This window comes from Chenopodium album, chromosome 3 (genome assembly GCF_948465745.1).
Source record: "Chenopodium album chromosome 3, dcCheAlbu1.1, whole genome shotgun sequence".
Lineage (NCBI taxonomy): Eukaryota > Viridiplantae > Streptophyta > Magnoliopsida > Caryophyllales > Amaranthaceae > Chenopodium > Chenopodium album.
This window is the reverse complement of record NC_137836.1, coordinates 24,717,962-24,737,690: the sequence shown is the minus strand read 5'-3', so window position 1 is coordinate 24,737,690 and position 19,729 is coordinate 24,717,962. Positions and strand designations below refer to the sequence as shown.

At 37.9% G+C, this 19,729-nt stretch overlaps 1 protein-coding gene and 1 non-coding gene across 2 annotated transcripts; one reads left to right on the top strand and one right to left on the bottom strand.

Moving 5' to 3' along the window:
- The first annotated feature begins 8,126 nt into the window (after window positions 1-8,126).
- On the top strand, window positions 8,127-8,233 carry LOC145625787 (small nucleolar RNA R71). The gene has a single exon (XR_014110690.1). It is a non-coding gene; the product is annotated as a small nucleolar RNA R71 (small nucleolar RNA).
- An 8,601-nt stretch (window positions 8,234-16,834) lies between these two features.
- On the bottom strand, window positions 16,835-19,375 carry LOC145624948 (thymidylate kinase-like). The gene is made up of 5 exons (XM_081678034.1): window positions 19,272-19,375; window positions 18,496-18,720; window positions 18,034-18,145; window positions 17,629-17,688; window positions 16,835-17,226 (listed from the first exon to the last, which is right to left on the bottom strand). Exons 1-5 carry the CDS (start codon window positions 19,373-19,375, stop codon window positions 17,110-17,112), a joined length of 618 nt encoding a protein of 205 aa, XP_081534160.1. The 3' UTR covers window positions 16,835-17,109.
- Window positions 19,376-19,729: the final 354 nt, after the last annotated feature.

Below are 19,729 nucleotides of genomic sequence, written 5' to 3'. Positions count from 1 at the left end.
AAGTTTTGCAAGGTGCAAAAGGGAGATCCGTTAACAAGCAAGGACCTTAATGAAGTTCAAGACATGTTGGCATCTTTCATCACCTTCAATTTGTAAATGTGGCATCATTTTGAATTTATACTTTGTTAATCATTAACTTTTAGACTACAATATTGACTAGTTAGTCTTTATGTATATATCACACTTTATTTGTTGTATTGCATTTGGTTATTAATTATAAATTTCTAAATATATATTTTTAATTCTTGTTATGATTATTAATAATAATTATATTATGGCAGAATTTATAGCAATAATATGGCAGAATATTATAGTAGGATCAGTTGCAGGAATAATTGCAGGCAAAAAAAAAAAAAAAAAAATTAGATCTCTATTATTGCCACCGGTTTACCGGTTCAAACCGGTGGCAAAAGGCAGTCTTCCAATCCAAAAAAAAACCGCGCCATTTACATTGCCACCGGTTAACCGGTGGCCATAATTATTATTACCACCGGTTAACCGGTGGCCATATGGACTTTTTCCACCGGTTTTGAACCGGTGGCCATGCGTTGCTTTATTGCCACCCCCAAATGACCACCGGTTCAAAACCGGTGGCAATGGGGGGGGTTTCAACCGGTGGCCATTACATATTTTTGCCTAGTGGTTCAATCTCTTTTAGGTTGGATTTCTACCTTTATCCCCGAACTACCAGTCATGGTTCCAGATCTATTGGAGTTAACGATCTCCTGGATCGCTAAGGGGTGTAACCTTCACCCTGTGAACGGTTTACAAGTTCCTAAAAAACTTGTTGGCGACTCATTTGCTCTATCTTTTTTCCCTTTGGACACCACCATAGTTAAGTGTATGATCACAGTGGGGTTCAAGTTAGGGGTAATGCTTGAAATATTCCCTACAGTTTTTGGCGACTCCACTGGGGAGGATTTCAATTTTAATTCCTGAATTTGTTTCGGCAATGATTTAGAATGAGTGGATGAGACTCGAAACGTTCTAAGTATTTCATGTGCATAATTTTGATTAACATATTTGTCATATGAATAAAAATATCTCATTGGAAAGACCATCCGTAATGAGTTAAAACATAGGATTTTACACATAGGAAATTTGAGAAATATCTTTCACAACTAGGACCGAAATAACACTGCGCGAAACTGGAAAATTTTATCGAGCAAAGAAAGCTGCTGAGGCATGTAGGAATTAGCGCCAGCGACCAGAGCATTGGCGCAGGACATTTAATTGTAGCGCTAGACGACAGGCTTGTCGCCAGGCGCTACAGCTAAAACCTGGCGCCAATCTCTGTTTGCTGGCGCCAAATTCTTCCAATACCGAGCCAGAAATATGTGTTCTAATTTCGACTAGTTTTTCGCATTGTTTGATCGATCCTACTTCCTGATTGAGTTTTTCTCACTTTTCTGAAACCCATGTGTTCTACATATGGACATAACCCTCTGGGATCTCATGGTCCATCTACCTTATTGAACGCTCTGAGCAACAAAGGGTACATCCGAGAATGTTGAATTCACCAAACCATGGAAGCAAGTTTTTCTAAAACTCGCGGTATCCCATCTACTCGCGCCAACCCTTCACGGTTAGGCTTCCGCGCGGTGCATCCGGACAATTAACCATGGACCCTCTATTGACTGAACCATATCCCGAACTTTAGAGAACTAGAGCCATGGTTAGGTTGCAAACTCATTGCATCATATTGTGCCTACTTGACTAATTGTGCATTATTTGTTGTGCATATACTATGTTTTCTTAACCGTTTGTTTGACTTTTGTTGAGATTAAATAAATTAATGACTTAAAGAACTTTTCCTAATTAATTAATTAATTAATTAATTTGAATAAATAAAGTCTAATATCTTAATCAGAGTGACTTAATACGACTTTAGGCATACCCATGTTGAGTAATAATACCGAAAGCAGCTCCAAATCAACGTTCCAGCACTAGCGCCAAGATTTGGACTGTAGCGCCACTCTGTGGAGTGTAGTGCTTGGCGACAGCGCTGTCGTCTGGCGCTACACTACACAGTGCGAAGCCAGTCCTGTCATTTTGGCGACAGTTCGGTTTATTGCTCGAGTCATCACCTTGTGTCTAATTAAACAGTTTGCTAATTAATTCCGTTAATCATACCTTGTTAAGTCATTAATTGAGTCTAGTCACATAGTCTAGCCACATGGTTGATCGAGGTTCAATAGGTCGTTGGTTCTACTAACCCTAATCAAATTAACAATTTATAATTCCTAAACTTACACTAAACTAGTTAGTGGCAAGTAAAGGGTCGAACCACTAAGGAAGCTCACTCGTCCAACATCAATATCACTAATGCAAGAGTCAAGAGGGGAAATGTTTTTGTTGATATATTGGATAAAAAGCACTAAAACTACGAATAAGCAAAGATAAAGACGAATAAAATCAAGAAAGAACAACGCTAGGGATACGGGGGTGTCAAACATGATTAGAAAAAAGGGGAATAATCATAGTTATCATGAAGAACATGCCAAAGAACACAAGATCCTACCTAAACAATTCATTCTCATGCAATAGTCTAGGCAAATCAATGAAAGAGGTCTATGCTAATTAGGATCATTCTCATGCATCCCATTAGGCACAAGCTAACCAAGGAATAAAGGGGCACAATACATGGAACTCCATTTTTAACAACTCATTCTCATGCAGTCATTAAAATAGAGGTGATCTAAATCTAGTTCAAATCATTTTCATGCATTTAAACTAGAAGACAATCAAATAAAGTGCTACAATAGTCTCAAGTCAATAAAAATCATATCTTTCATCAATTTAAGGCATGTAATCAATCCACTATCACCATTCATCCAACATTCAACACATATTTTCCACCCCCTTCCCCTAGCTAAAAGATTAGCCTAGAGAAAGGAGATTAAACATAATAGCAAAACTAAAAATATATTCAAGAAACACAAAACAAAACATGATTAAAAACAATGAAAACAATAATAACTAGATGAACTAAAAAGACTAACAAAAATAAGCAACAATAAAGCAAATAAATAAAGCTAAAGGAAAGGATTAGAGATTACTAGAGAGAGGATTAATGAAAGATGAAAACTTGAAGGAATTGCTTGATTGGAAATTAAACTTGACCAAAATTGATTACTTGGAAGAAAATTGAGCAATAATCTACTTTATCTCTCTAAAAACTATCTAATCTAACCCTAAGAGAGAGAAGCTCTCCTAAACTAACTAAGAAAATAGCATAATGGCCTCCCCTCTAATTACCTCCCAAAGGAGTATTTATAATACAAGGCTAAATAAAATAAAGTAAAAGAGAAAACTAAAAAGAAATAAAAACTAAACTAAAATAATTAAAATAACTAAACTTAAAAACCAAAAATAAAACTAAACTAGAAATAAAATAAAATAAAAGAAAATGAAAAGAAAAAAGGAAAACAAAAACAAAACCCAACAAATCCCCAAAACAGTAAAACAAATCAGCTTCCATTTCTTTCTCTTTCGATCTTGGCTGCTCTGATTTGCATCACCTGCATCACCATCACGCACCATCAATTATCACTCAATCACCACCGTCAATCCTCATCGTCATCAATCAAGCATCAATCGAAGCCGTTCAATTCTCATTAAAAATCACGTGAAAAGCTCGTGATTGACCCACGAATGCGCGCCCGCACAGAGGTCGCACAGAGGTCGCGCATAGCTTCTGCCTCGACTCTGATTTTGGACTCAATCTCGTGCGCTTTCTGACAGGGCTGCGCGGCCGCGAGGTCTGGGTTGAGTAATTTGGTGGCTGCTCTGTTCGAAATCGCTGCTCGTAGTGGTTGTTGATGGTGGTAAATGAGTTGGTGGTAATTGGGGTGAGATGCGTGTTGTTGCTGCAGTTGTTGGTTGCGGTGGATGCGGGGGAAGGTGATTGTGGTGGTTGCAATTGGTGTTGTTGTGGGGTTGAATTGAGGTGGTAATTGCTGGCGAGAGGGGTGGAGATGCGTGGGAGTTTGGTTTAATTGGTGAGTGGTTTAATTTGGTGGTTTGATTGATAGGCGATTGGCGGTTTTGGCGGAGGTTGATTGGAGGTGGCTGAAATTGAGTGGGTTGCGAAGGCTGGTGGGTGTGAGATGGAGGTTGAGGGAGGTGGCTGGTGTAGTGCTGTGGTGGTGTTGAGAAGGCAGGGAGCAGGGGATTGTGTGGTGTAGGTTTAGAAAGGGTGTGGTGTAGGTTTAGAAAGGGTGTGGTGTATGTTAAGCTGCTAGCAAGAGGGCAGCAGCTAGAGCATTTGCCTCGAACCTTGACCTCCGGACACAAATTTGACTTTGAAACCCGGAACGCCTACAACCAAAAACAACACGAGGGTGAATTGGAAAATAAAATAAAAAAAATAAAATAAAGTAAAATAAAGTAAAATAAAACACGAAAATAAACTAAAAACTATAGAAAATTACAAAAATACTCAAAATAAAGAATAAAAGACAAGAATAATAAAATAATAGAAATAAAGGATAAAAAGGGTGAAATTATTGGAAAATAAGCCGGAATACGACTCAATAAACACCCTAAAAGTGACATAAAAGTCACTTATCAAACTCCCCCAAGCTTACCTTTTGCTCGTCCTCGAGCAAATTAACATGAAACACGGGAGAAGGAGAATGATTTATTCAAGCAAAACTAAGACACTAAAGGAGACAAGAATGTACACTAACTCACTTTCGTAGGAATCACGGTCACTTTTAGCAACTAATGACAAGCCCTTTAAACCCCTAGATCGCCCTAGAGGACGAGTGTGCTCTCGTGAGGGTGTCCTAAGAGTTTAACCCACAACTCTAAACAAAACCAAGGCAAAACAAAAAGAAAAAGAAAAGCAAAAACAAAAAGCAAGCACAACCACAACCAACATGACATGACAAGGCTTAAGAAAACCAAACAAGCTTTTAGATAGAAAATGCTCCATTCGGACTCAAAACATAGAGACATGCACCAAAGAATGCTCACCTTTCTTAATTAAATGAGGGAATACACGTTCCGAGATGCTCATGGTTGAAAGAGACAAACCTAAGCTAAGCATAGAGAACTAATGATTTCACTCTCCGCCCTAGCCCCATCCAAGACGGTCCACGTTCTCTCCACTAGCTTCAAATCATCCCTTAGTTAGCTCCTCATGATTCCTCGAGGGAACCGGAAAAAGAAATTTTTATGTGGAATCATAAGGTCATCCCGACATCTCAACTATGCATACTCTCTCCATAGGGTTGAAATCTATCTCCCTCCACCGGTCATTGACCTCACCCCTCTAAAGTCAAAGGGTCTTTACTAGGGTTGTAACGTAAGGCTAAGGGTCAAGGCGGGGCAAAAATTTGAAAATTTTGGTGATATTTCCTAAGTGAAGCAAAAGGGTGATCAAACCTCAAAAAAAAACTCAAGAAATCACCAAACATCAAACAAAAATACCAATAATGCCATCTCCCCCAAGCTTATTCGACACCGACACTCAATAAAAACAAAAACGAAGTAACGCTCCCCCCCAAGCTTGAACAAAGCATTGTCCTCAATGCTTAAACTAGGGAAGAAAACGAAACCAAACTAATTTTAAATTTTTATTTTATTTTATTTGTTGTCCTTGCCTTTTTTAACTTTAGACGGATTTTTCTTAACATTTGCTTTATTTCACACAATATATACAATTTACTTTTCTTGCTTGGTACAAAAAGCATAATACTTTCTCAATTTATTACAACACAAAACAAACTCTTAAACCGAAATGCTTCACAAACTAAGGGTTAGGGAAACGAAAGGTCATAAGGTTTGTAATGTGGCTCATAATCAAGAAAGGGAATAGGCTCAAAGGGTTGGCAAGAGAAGCAAATGCAAAATAAGAACAAAATAAGTAACAAAACAAAAAGAAGATAAAGAAAAAAGAGAAAAATGGTGCCCTTTTCCTCCCCTAGAGTTGCTTGGTCACGATCTTGGGAGCTAGAGAACAACACAAGGATTAAGTTATGCATAGTTAAGGATCCTAAATGCCACTCACAAGAATGATGAAGGCTAGAACAAATGACACTCACACGGGATAAGAAATAAGCAAATACCAACCAAGGGAATCCTATTCACCATAGAGAGCAACACCATCTTACCACTTTCCCGTGAACTAGGGGTTCAAACGTCCTCAAAAGTTCTAAACCGGGCTACCTTAGCTTACAATGTGTCTAACTCAACCCAAAGCATTCTCAAACCGTGCAAACCCTCATCAACTAGGAAGATAAGCATTCAAAGACACATCATCATGAAAGGCACACAAATCCAAATGAATGAGCAATTCCAAATCAAAATAATTTCAACTCGTCATAGCCATGTTTGTCACATAAAAGGGAAAAACAACACAAAAACAAGAGGAAGAAATAAAAAGGTTCACAAATGAGGCATGTAATTCAAGTAAATCCCAATCGTCATACAAATGACCGTTGATAACAACATCAACGATCCCAGGTTCCTTAGAACCAATGCAAACAACCTCGAACCATTCAACTTCTTCCTAAACTAACCTTAAACTAAGCACTCAAAGAAAAATTAAAAGACTGAAAACAAGAAAGGTCTCACCGAGAGGTTGGCTTAAAAGAATAATAGAGCATAAAATCTAGTTCATCAAATGTCACTCCGCTCCAATCTTCCAAAATGCAACCTACAAGGCAAGACAAGACATAAAAGAAAACATTAAAAGAAAACAAAGAAAGAAAACAAAAAGAAAAAGAAAGGAGGGGGAGAAAAAGGGGTAGAAATCCTCCGGGTTGCCTCCCGGGAAGCGCTTGTTTATGGTCTCTAGCTTGACCCTTCACCTCCTTCAAGGTGGAATAAAAAACATCACCCTCATCAACTTGAGGATTGAATCATAGATGCCCCCAAGATTGAGAACTAGCATTCCTTGAGGTCTCAAATCACCACAAGGGAAAGGAGGGAATAAATCAAGAGCCAATGGTGGCTCATCTTTTCTTTTTCTCTTCTTCTTGTCGTTTCTTCTAAAAGGGCGATGAAGCTTGGAATCCTCGATATTAGGAAGGGAAACCTCACCTTACTCAAGAGAGCCTTCAAACCAAGTAGGAACTTCAAGAAAGTTATCATACCTCATTGTCACCTTACCATCACATGGAGGTAAGCTCTCATTATCCATCACACCATCGACCACATCAACTCTACATATGCTCACCGCCATAGGGCTCTTCAAAACAACATTCTCAACTAGCCTACAAGGGAAGGGAACCGGGCCTTCAAACTTGTTTGGTTCACTAACATCTAATGGCTCCTCATTTTGTTCTTGAACCTTCTTCTCAACCACATCCTCCACAACCTTGTCTTCCTTACTTTCATCCTCCTTGCAAGTTTCGAGATGATAAGCATATGAAGGGTTAGTAGATTATTGTAAGGGGAGTTTTGCGGTTAAATGGAGAGAATAAATGTTGGCTAGTTGGGAGTCAACAACTTCATTGTGAGATTTGATCTCTTGGAATTGTTGAGTGAGAATTTGACGTTGTTGAAGAATTTGGGTTTGTGTGTGGTCGAGTGGGGATTGTTCTTCATACGCTTGAGGATTTTGGTCATGATGTTGACCTTGAAAGTTCCCCATTTGGATGGAAGGGTAAGAAAAATTTTCGGTTAGAGGATTGAAAAGAGGTTCATCTTGGAGGTAGGAGTTTTCTTGTTTTGGAGGTTGTTGAAGTTGTTGAGAATGAGCTTGGGTTACAAACTCTCCTTCCCTCAAAGTCAAAGCCTCACCTTGCTTGGGATTGAACTCTCTACAATACGATGCATCATGATCCGTCCCACCACAACAAGCACATGAGAAATCAATGATTTGTGACAGTTTTGAACCCAAACCAACACTTGAGTTCAACTTGGAAAGACCTTCATTCAAGAGTTCAACTATGTGCTTAAGTTGACCGACTTTCTCCAACTCATAAAGATCACCTTGCTTTCCTTGGGACCTTCTTTGACCTCCCCAAGAATAGCTAGTAGCCACCTCTTCAATTATAGCTTCAACTTGGCTTTGAGGGATCTTAATCAATTGGCCACCGGCACCCGCATCTAGATTGGTTCTTGAAATTGGCTCTAAGCCATCATAAAAGAATCTCATGAGCAAATTATGGTTGAATCCATGGTTAGGACATGCTCTAATCATATCCTTAAACCTTTCCCATGCTTCCCCAAGAGTTTCATCCGGTTCTTGCTCAAAAGAAGCTATCGTCCTCCTCATTTTTGCGGTTTGCTCATCGGAAATGAACCTCTTGAGAAAGGCCTTCGTAACATCTTTCCATGTGGTGAGAGAGTTGGGCTTCAAAAGCTTGAGCCATTTCTTTGCTCTTCCGGTGAGAGATTGCCGAAAGAGATGCATACGAATGTAATCTTGGCTCACTTCATTTGTTTGCATCATTGCACACAACTCAAGGAATCGGTCCAAATGCTCAATGGGGTCTTCACTTGCACTTCCGGAAAATTGCTCAACTTGTACCATCCTAGCATATTGTGGATGGATTGTGAAATTAGACTCTGTGGTTGGGAGAAGTATACCACTCGTGAGCTCATAGACTTCCGGATTTCCAAACTCCCTAAAAAGAAGGTCATCCTCTTGTCTTGCCATATCTCTCTTTGAATACAACAAAGCTAAGCACACGATTAGCAATGACAAGTAGGATTAAAAAAAAGGCAAAATAATAAAAAGAAAGCAAATAAAATGACTCTAACAATAGCAAAAATAAATGCTAAACAAGCCGCTTCCCCGGCAACGGCGCCAAAATTTGATCGAGGTTCAATAGGTCGTTGGTTCTACTAACCCTAATCAAATTAACAATTTATAATTACTAAACTTACACTAAACTAGTTAGTGGCAAGTAAAGGGTCGAACCACTAAGGAAGCTCACTCGTCCAACATCAATATCACTAATGCAAGAGTCAAGAGGGGAAATGTTTTTGTTGATATATTGGATAAAAAGCACTAAAACTACGAATAAGCAAAGATAAAGACGAATAAAATCAAGAAAGAACAACGCTAGGGATACGGGGGTGTCAAACATGATTAGAAAAAAGGGGAATAATCATAGTTATCATGAAGAACATGCCAAAGAACACAAGATCCTACCTAAACAATTCATTCTCATGCAATAGTCTAGGCAAATCAATGAAAGAGGTCTATGCTAATTAGGATCATTCTCATGCATCCCATTAGGCACAAGCTAACCAAGGAATAAAGGGGCACAATACATGGAACTCCATTTTTAACAACTCATTCTCATGCAATCATTAAAATAGAGGTGATCTAAATCTAGTTCAAATCATTTTCATGCATTTAAACTAGAAGACAATCAAATAAAGTGCTACAATAGTCTCAAGTCAATAAAAATCATATCTTTCATCAATTTAAGGCATGTAATCAATCCACTATCATCATTCATCCAACATTCAACACATATTTTCCACCCCCTTCCCCTAGCTAAAAGATTAGCCTAGAGAAAGGAGATTAAACATAATAGCAAAACCAAAAATATATTCAAGAAACACAAAACAAAACATGATTAAAAACAATGAAAACAATAATAACTAGATGAACTAAAAAGACTAACAAAAATAAGCAACAATAAAGCAAATAAATAAAGCTAAAGGAAAGGATTAGAGATTACTAGAGAGAGGATTAATGAAAGATGAAAACTTGAAGGAATTGCTTGATTGGAAATTAAACTTGACCAAAATTGATTACTTGGAAGAAAATTGAGCAATAATCTACTTTATCTCTCTAAAAACTATCTAATCTAACCCTAAGAGAGAGAAGCTCTCCTAAACTAACTAAGAAAATAGCATAATGGCCTCCCCTCTAATTACCCCCCAAAGGAGTATTTATAATACAAGGCTAAATAAAATAAAGTAAAAGAGAAAACTTAAAAGAAATAAAAACTAAACTAAAATAATTAAAATAACTAAACTTAAAAACCAAAAATAAAACTAAACTAGAAATAAAATAAAATAAAAGAAAATGAAAAGAAAAAAGGAAAACAAAAACAAAACCCAACAAATCCCCAAAACAGTAAAACAAATCAGCTTCCATTTCTTTCTCTTTCGATCTTGGCTGCTCTGATTTGCATCACCTGCATCACCATCACGCACCATCAATTATCACTCAATCACCACCGTCAATCCTCATCGTCATCAATCAAGCATCAATCGAAGCCGTTCAATTCTCATTAAAAATCACGTGAAAAGCTCGTGATTGACCCACGAATGCGCGCCCGCACAGAGGTCGCACAGAGGTCGCGCATAGCTTCTGCCTCGACTCTAATTTTGGACTCAATCTCGTGCGCTTTCTGACAGGGCTGCGCGGCCGCGAGGTCTGGGTTGAGTAATTTGGTGGCTGCTCTGTTCGAAATCGCTGCTCGTAGTGGTTGTTGATGGTGGTAAATGGGTTGGTGGTAATTGGGGTGAGATGCGTGTTGTTGCTGCAGTTGTTGGTTGCGGTGGATGCGGGGGAAGGTGATTGTGGTGGTTGCAATTGGTGTTGTTGTGGGGTTGAATTGAGGTGGTAATTGCTGGCGAGAGGGGTGGAGATGCGTGGGAGTTTGGTTTAATTGGTGAGTGGTTTAATTTGGTGGTTTGATTGATAGGCGATTGGCGGTTTTGGCGGAGGTTGATTGGAGGTGGCTGAAATTGAGTGGGTTGCGAAGGCTGGTGGGTGTGAGATGGAGGTTGAGGGAGGTGGCTGGTGTAGTGCTGTGGTGGTGTTGAGAAGGCAGGGAGCAGGGGATTGTGTGGTGTAGGTTTAGAAAGGGTGTGGTGTAGGTTTAGAAAGGGTGTGGTGTATGTTAAGCTGCTAGCAAGAGGGCAGCAGCTAGAGCATTTGCCTCGAACCTTGACCTCCGGACACAAATTTGACTTTGAAACCCGGAACGCCTACAACCAAAAACAACACGAGGGTGAATTGGAAAATAAAATAAAATAAATAAAATAAAGTAAAATAAATTAAAATAAAATAAGATAAATAAAGTAAAATAAAATAAAATAAAATAAGATGCTAAAGCTAAAGAAATAATAAAATTAAATGAAATAAAATAAAATAAAATAAAATACGAAACTAAAATAAATAAGAAAACGAGATAAAAAAGAGAAATTATTAAAAATATAAACTAACGACTTAAACTACAAACATTAAAAGAAAGAAAAATAAAATAAAACACGAAAATAAACTAAAAACTATAGAAAATTACAAAAATACTCAAAATAAAGAATAAAAGACAAGAATAATAAAATAATAGAAATAAAGGATAAAAAGGGTGAAATTATTGGAAAATAAGCCGGAATACGACTCAATAAACACCCTAAAAGTGACATAAAAGTCACTTATCAATGGTCATGACACGAGTATTAACATATCACCTACACTCACTAGTCTTAGCACACACTTTGAGTACACATCACCATGACCATGTCATAGGTTCATGCATAAGTCGGTTTTTTTCCATCATTTGAGTTGGGGGTACATTCTATTCCTTATTCTGCATATCCCTCCATCTACATCATTTTTCTTTACATTCTATTTCAATATTTCTTCACTTCCTCCATCCATTGCACGTCGAATAAAGTTTGAGTCAAATAATTAACAATGAATATCTCCAAATTCCTTTTCCATAGTACTTGGTCGAGGAGAGAAGGGCGATTAATCAAGGACAACCTCTTTATTCAAGTCTCACTTTTTGATAAACCAATTCGTCAAAAGAGATAGGCTAAAAAGATAATGGCAAGTCAAGAAGAGGTCAATGAACTTAGGAATCAATTGAATGACGTGGCCGAGGTGTTAAAGGCTTTAACCCTCAAAATTGATGACCTTGTGAAGCAACAACAAATGAACCTTATGCAAGAAAGTTTGCGCAAGCTATCTAGTGACTATAAATTTCAAGGCCTTAGTTCACAAGGGGTCTCGCTGGACAAGGAACTTCTTCCGCATAAGTTCAATGCCACTGACATCCCAAAATTCAAGGCAACAGATAACCCTTACTTTCATCTAAGAGCTTTTGAAACCATAATGAGTATTAAGGGTATTGATAAGAAAGTGTTCCCCTCTATATTTTCTCTATCTCTAGAGACAGTTCGTCAACAATGTCTCTTTTCCCTTAACAAAGAGAAAACCTCTTTTTGGGAGTCGATAACAAACGCTTTCATAGATAGATATAAGTGCAACATCCAAGACGAAACGGACCATAGAAAACTTGAGATGTTAAAACAAAAAGAAAACGAAGGGTTCACTTCTTTCTTCACCAAATGGAGGGAAACTTCCGCTAATATGGTCAAGGCTCCTATCGAAAAAGAATCTGTGAGGATGTTTATCAAGAACCTCCAAGGGAAGTATTCAAGGCACTTAATGTACCAACACAACTTGAATACTTTCAAGGCCGTGTATAACATAGGCATTGACATTGAAGATGACCTTCTGAAAGATAATAGAGTGAGAGGAAAGAAGAATGACCATCCTTCTTCTTCCTCACCCATTAATGAGGTACATGCTACGAACGCCTCTAAATCACGAATCCGAAGGTCAAAAAGAGTGTTCACTCCACTTGGTATGAGTTATGAAACGGCTTTCGAGAAGCTATACCACAAAGGATTAGTCATGCCCATAGGGCCTATCAAAGATCCAGTTCCAGAAGCCTGGCCACCCAAGTGGGACCCTAATAAGCACTGAAAATATCACCAAGGAAAGGGTCACGACACTAAGGAGTGTTGGAAACTCAAAGAAGCTATTCAACATCTGATCGATAACAATGAAACTTCCGAAATCCTAGCCACTGAAGAAGATCAAACATCCTTCGATCCATCGCTTCTTATCACACCTGTAGGAGAGCCCATGATCGAGACAGCTTATATAACCTCTCTCGATGAAGTGGCCATGATTGAGGAGGATGAAAGTCTTTTCTTAGATAATACTAGGGAAGACTCGTCAAGTCTAAAAGAGGACGTTCGAAAACTGCAAGATGTCGTTGCCATGCTCTTGAATATGGTAAAAAGAATAGCAAATCAGGTGATGGTCATCGAACAAAATCCTCGTCAAGGGTTTAATGAAGAATTCAATGCTTCTAAGCCATGGGCAAAACGGACCATTGAAGAATACACACCAATAGGACTGACTCACAATGAAGCTTTTAACTGTCTTCATGATCAAGGTCTTATTCACTCCATTGGTCCCAGTCAATACCAACGTTTTCCCAATTGGGATCCAAATTCCTATTGTCGATACCATAGAGGTCGCGGTCACACTACCGAAAAATGTCCCGCCCTCAAGGATTGTGTTCGAGACCTCATTGATTCAAATATCCTTCATGTTCCCCCGTCCGACAAGAAGGCCAAGATTAGTAACAATAAAAACAGTGGCTGTAAAGGAAAGAAGAACGACTATCCTTCTTCTTCCGAAAACACCTACTCTAGTAACAGTGTTGGTACTTTCGAGCTCAATGAAATCTTAGCCATGGTTAATTGAGGATTTAGAAAGCAACAAAAAAAGAATTTTACCCCTATTGGAATTAGCTACGATGATGCTTTCGATCGACTCCATGCCAAGGGAATCATTACTCCTATTGAACTTCTTCAAGATCCCCCGCTTGAGAAGAGAGTGCCTAGTTGGAATCCAAATGTGCGCTGCAAGTACCATCAAGGTAGGGGTCATGCTACCGAGAGCTGTTGGAAGATAAAGGAGGCCATCCAACATTTTATTGATAATAACAAGCTTCCCATACCTCCAGTTAACAAGAAGAGCGAGTGATGATAAAGCAAACAACACAAGATAAGAGGCGAGCTTCAACGACCAGATTTCATGACATCTTTTTTCTTTTTCTTTATTTACCCTTTCCCCAATAAGTCTAGCATAGACACCTTTCTTTTCTCTTAGATTAATTTTTGTAGATTCTTTCTTTTCCCCTCTTAATAAAAATGAGCATTTATTCTTTTGCATATGATCTTTTATTATATTGCATTAAAAAAAATAAAAAATAAAAAATAAAAATAAAAGATAAAAAAATCCATGTCAAACTAAGCAAAAGGTATACCAATGATTTGAGCCACTCCTTGTAGCCACATAGTATTACCTTTCACCCTTCAAGTATACAATCTTTTCTTCATAAACCACTTTGAGCCTCGTCTAACGATAGACCTTTCTTTTTTCAACCCACATCTTCCTAACCTTGGGATGGGATGGTGTGTAAGTTATGCAATATTAAAAAAGGCTTGAGTGAATTCAAAAGATTAAAATAGCAAAAATAAGCAAAAAAAAAAAAAAAAAAGTGTACAAAAAGGGCAAGTGTTCCAATGTCTTTGATATGAACATGTCTTTGATATGAACACTTCTCAGATTGCGTCTCTTATCGAGTGCTCGGTACCGTGCCTGAGAAACATGAATGCCAAGTGAGTGATAGACCGCATGATCGAGATTGCCCACACTTATAAAAATAAAATAAATGCTGAAGCAAGAAAAGAAAGCTAAAAAAGAGTGAAAACTCAAGCATAAAAATATAAAGATTTAAAAGCAAGGTTGCGCACCTTGGGGGCTTATCTAGGGTCTTGAGCTTTTATCCCCTTCTTCTATAACATTTTGCCTAACCACGTTACAACCCTTAAAAAGACCTTTTTGAGGTATACACATACTTGTGCGAGGTTCGGCTAGAGCTACGTTTGGCCTGATTCCTAACGGATACGTAGGCAACCTCACATCGAGGTGCGGCCGTAATAAACATGCATTCATATTCACATTCACACACTTACACCACGATCATATCTAGGGATCCTCTATGCTCATCCCTATCTACTTAGAGCTAGACTTGGGGGCTTGATCCCTACATCATTAGCCTACCTAGCCTAAGAGTCCCCATTATTTGACTCTTCTAAAAATAATATCTTTCCACACACTTAGCCCTTGCGGCTTAACTTTAGTGTCACTTTCACACACTGCACAGATACATGACCAAATATACTTTCCCTTAGGAACCCTTTGTCATGAGATCTTAACACGACGCTGAAGCATGCCTTGTTATGTCAAAATGCCCAACATCACTCATAATCATCATTGCATATCGAAGTATGAAGTGCTTAGCCTCCGTGCCTAAGTTACCTAAATACTTTCATTATCGAGTCAACTAGGATAGTCTAAGATGTTACAATCCTTGTATATACTATGAGGGCAACATTTGATTAAGCTCATTCAACATGCACCTTCAAAAAACTTCGCTTCTTTCTTTTTTCGCGTCTTTCTTTTTCGGGAGAAAGTCGGTACCCTCCACAAAAAATTACGGAAAATTTTTGCTTTTTTTTTTGCATTTTCAAGTCACACGATCACATTGAATCAACACAATGCACACACGGGTCATGAGTCACATGTGTCATTACACTTTGAGTAGAGTCAACCTCGAGTCAATCACAGTGAGTCAAGTTTATGCCTTGAGTTGTGTCAAGTCAATGAGTCAAGCGACGCTAAGCCTTAGGTCAACCCTAAGGTAATTAAAGAGATAAGCAAAGTTCTATAGTAAAAAATAAATACAGGTGTAGCAGAATAGGGAAGACCCTACTCCAGCGCTAGACGGAAACATCTGGCGTCTGGCAATAGCTTTTAGCGCCTGGCGCTAGATCACAGTGTCTGGAGACAGAGTCAATTCTTGGCGCCAGAGATATTTCAGCTTTGACAAAGCTCGATGCCTCTCAGAATGGTGATTTCGACCTCATACAGCAATTTCGGGTTCCTTGGTGCGCCAGTTAGCCCCTATAAGTAATTTGATATGATTAAGTAGCCAATTTGATTACAGTCGCAATAAATAATCGACCTGACGAAAGATCGTCTCACTTTGCTTAAAGCGCCTAAGCGTTGGCTTATCATGGCCATAATGGTTCATAAGCAGCAAACCACCGACGTACTGGCATAGCGAAAGAAAAGTTCAAGCGAGCTTTAGAGATCGACAAGCGTTGGTCTTCGGAAATTTTTCTTCAGAATATTATCGCAACAAACGTTCAAGTATCGAAGCTCTTTTGTTCAGAGACTCGTGGACATATTATTCAAGATCTTTGTTCAGAGAAGCGTGGACAATCCTTTCAAGCTCTTTTGTTCAGAGACGCGTGGACATATCATCAAGCACTAGTAGAAAAAGGCTCATTTGCGTCGCTCATTTATAGTGTATTTGCGTCGCTTCTATGAGCGACGCAACTGCTCGCGACGCAAATGACTTTTAAGTCATTTGCGTCGCTCCTAGGCGCGACGCAAATAAGAGTCATTTGCGTCGCTCCTTTATAAACGAGCGACGCAAATGACTTTTTTGATAAACTTATTTTTTGTCATTTGCGTCGCTCCTTTATAAATAAGCGACGCAAATGACTCTTCTGACAAACTTATTTTTTGTTATTTGCGTCACTCTTTTATAAAGGAGCGACGCAAATAACTCTTCAGATAAACTTATTTTTGGTTATTTGCGTCACTCCTTTATAAAAGAGCGACGCAAATGACTTTTCTGATAAACTTATTTTTAGTCATTTGCGTCGCCCCTTTATAAACAAGCGACGCAAATGACTCTTCAGATAAACTTTTTTTGTTATTTGCGTCGCTCCTTTATAAACAAGCGACGCAAATGACTCTTCCAATAAACTTATTTTTTGTTATTTGCGTCACTTGTTTATATAGGAGTGACGCAAATGACTGAGTAGACAATACAAAACTGTTGTATTTGCGTCACTTGTTTGTTTAATGAGTGACGCAAATGAGGTGAATTTTTTTTTTTTTTAATTATAATATAATAATTGCCTTGTATATGTTTGTAGTACCTGTTTTCCTAGGTATAAAGTAATATGCTAACGCTAATATAATTGAAATTAAAATGCAATATTATTGAATAATGCAAATGTAAATTTCGGCAGAGTCTCCTTTGTAATTTGGCCTACCCATAAAATTTCCAAACCATGTTTCTTAACCAAATCAACGTATAATACAACTCCAACTTCTAGACTTAAACTTAAAGGTAGAAGTACCTCAACAGCTCAACCTAGAGTTCAAAACGTGGTAACTACTGATTACTGACTATAGTATACAATTTCGCCCAAGCGAGCAAGAGGCATATGGCAGCTTGCCTATTGTGACCAGAAGTGAGACAGAGCCCTTCCCTTTTTGCAGGCCGCAACACACTCAAGCACATATTCTCTGAGCTTCTTCTGGACTTCTTCCATTGGCAAGCAGGCATCAACCATCTGTTATCATTCAGCATCGTATGAAAATCTAGATGGCATTATTACGGAATTTGATGAAACAACAACTATCTCACAGAATCTAGTTAAAAAACATAATTTACAAAAATAAAAAGAACATTGCAAGAAACTGGAACATGTTTAAGTAAAAGAAAATTAGTATAACCTGCACAACATAATATTGCAGGCATCACTATCATGACACTATGCAAGATAAAGTCACCACTGTCAAACCTATTAACCTTACAGCCTTACCAAAATTGTATGATGCAAGCTATGAAAAAACTAAGATTTGGTTTAACAGCCATGTCTCAGATCTTACCAAATAAATGGTACGCCCCATAAATTCTTATCAGTGAAACTAAAGGCAAAATTCCTATCATGCCTATTTGAATGAAAGTATACCTCTGGTGATATATCAAGGTATAAGACCATGTCTGGAGCCAGCAATCCTATCTCTGGTGCCTGCACAAAGAGAATTGTGATCATATTGCGACTAAATAGAGATATGCCTGAGTGAACTGGTTGATTACTAAGAGTTGGAATCTTCAAAGCAAGTTGTCAACATACATCACACTCACTCGAATATGGGTTTTCAACAACTGTAATTACTATATATTATTTCCTTATATCAGCCATTCTCTCTTTACATAATGCTTCATAGAATGCCATTGTTACCAAACCAAAAGAGTTAAACAATACTTTTAATCCTTACACTTTCACAAGTCATGGGATTATGAAAAGTCAGTAACCAATTTTATAGAACATTCAACAGTCACTTAAACAGAGATTGTGGTGATAACATTTTACCTTACACCAATCAAAATCAAGGCCTTTGGCAGAAGAGAAAGCCACACCGGAGTATGAATAACGATCTATAATGAGGGTAGTCCCAGATTTCAACTTTTCTTCCATCATGGATCTGTAATTGTAGATGACAAAGTCAACAACTAAACAAGCATATCACCAAAAAAACAGATTCATGAAGAAGTAAAGTTTACAACTTTAAATCACATTCTGAACTCCTGTCCCAATATACTTGTATATATTTCAAAATCTCAGGGGAATAAAGACAGTTTTTTAAAAGTAATCTATCATAATTCCAACTACAATCTCCAGAATGTAATATAAACGAGAATGAATTACCCAAATTAACCAATAAATAACAACATAGAAAGGAATTAGATTCAGCTAAACATAACATCAAACACATGGTATGCAACTCACAAATTATGTATAAAAAAACAATCATAAAAAGAAAAAAGAAACAACCTTTTCTCCCAACGATTAGCACTGAACAAAAGATGAATAGTATGATCATCCAAATTAAATTGATTGGAAAGATAAGCAGAGATCATCTGCCTAACATCAGTATTTCGATCCGAAAACCGCCATAACTCAGCAGAACACCCAATACTTTGCAAGTGAGAGAGAAGCTGAATACACTGAGAGCTCTTTCCACTTCGATCTAACCCTTCTAATACAACCAAAGCACCTCTTGATTATAGACTGACCTGTGAAAGAGGGTTCATATTTAAGCCAGGGTGATTACAACCCTAACAGTCATGCAAATCGGACTTGGAAATGAGTATGTGAGGTTGCTCTCTCTCTCTCTCTGGGGAAAGAGAGTTGTTGAGCTAAAAGAAAGAATGAAAAATAGTTACTCTAGCAATGCTTCACAAGATCAAAATCATGAATGATATTATAAACAATGGTCATGAATGATATTTGGGCTATGAAACTCATGTTTAGAGCAAGGATAGGTTTGAAGCTGATAAAAATTAACCTATACACAATTCTATTTGATGGTTGTCAACTAGACCAAAACCTAATGCAGAGGAAAATCTTAGCAAAATTGAAGTTTTACTGGCCAATATTCGCACAAACTATTGGCCATCAAATCAAAGCATCATGCTTCCCTAGAATGTAAGGTGTGTGTACTACATAGACGGTTCTTGTATAATGCAAAGTACTTGTTTCGGTATAAGGATAAAAAGAAAAGGTATTATGCATGAATTTTGAAAGAAAAATCATGCATAACAACTAACTTAATCAAATTCATCATTTCTTGTACTGATACATAATCCCAATCCCAAATTGTAGCATGCAGAAAAAACATCAAAAATCTTTTTTCCATCCAAAACAATGACATTTATAGATTAAGTTCCGGAATTAGAAAATCAGGAGGAGAACTATAATAATTACATAAAAAGAACTCCCTACTCCAAACACAAAACAAAAACAAAACCCTCAACCTCGTCCATACAACATGACATACACAAGGTCGCATAACAAGAGGTATTGTATCGACTACGAAGACAAGCTGCTTTCATACTTTCACAATCTACATTCTACATAGCAAAAAAGATTGGCACAAATAATAACAGTATGACAACTACATGAAAACATTCACATTCGCAACCTAAACCGCCCCCATAAGGTGATCAGTCTAGGGAAAAACACACTCAAACAATACAAATTCCAGCTAAAATCCTCAACTCAGCAA

Bases quoted from the DNA above. Each gene is read 5' to 3' on its own strand.
- LOC145624948 (XM_081678034.1), bottom strand. From the start codon at position 19,375: ATGTCATTGTTTTGGATGGAAAAAAGATTTTTGATGTTTTTTCTGCAT. The intron at 18,146-18,495 runs GTTGTTTCTTTT...CTACAATTACAG, and splicing joins GCTAATCGTTGGGAGAAAAG to ATCCATGATGGAAGAAAAGT. The intron at 17,227-17,628 runs GTATACTTTCAT...GAATGATAACAG, and splicing joins ACCTTGATATATCACCAGAG to ATGGTTGATGCCTGCTTGCC.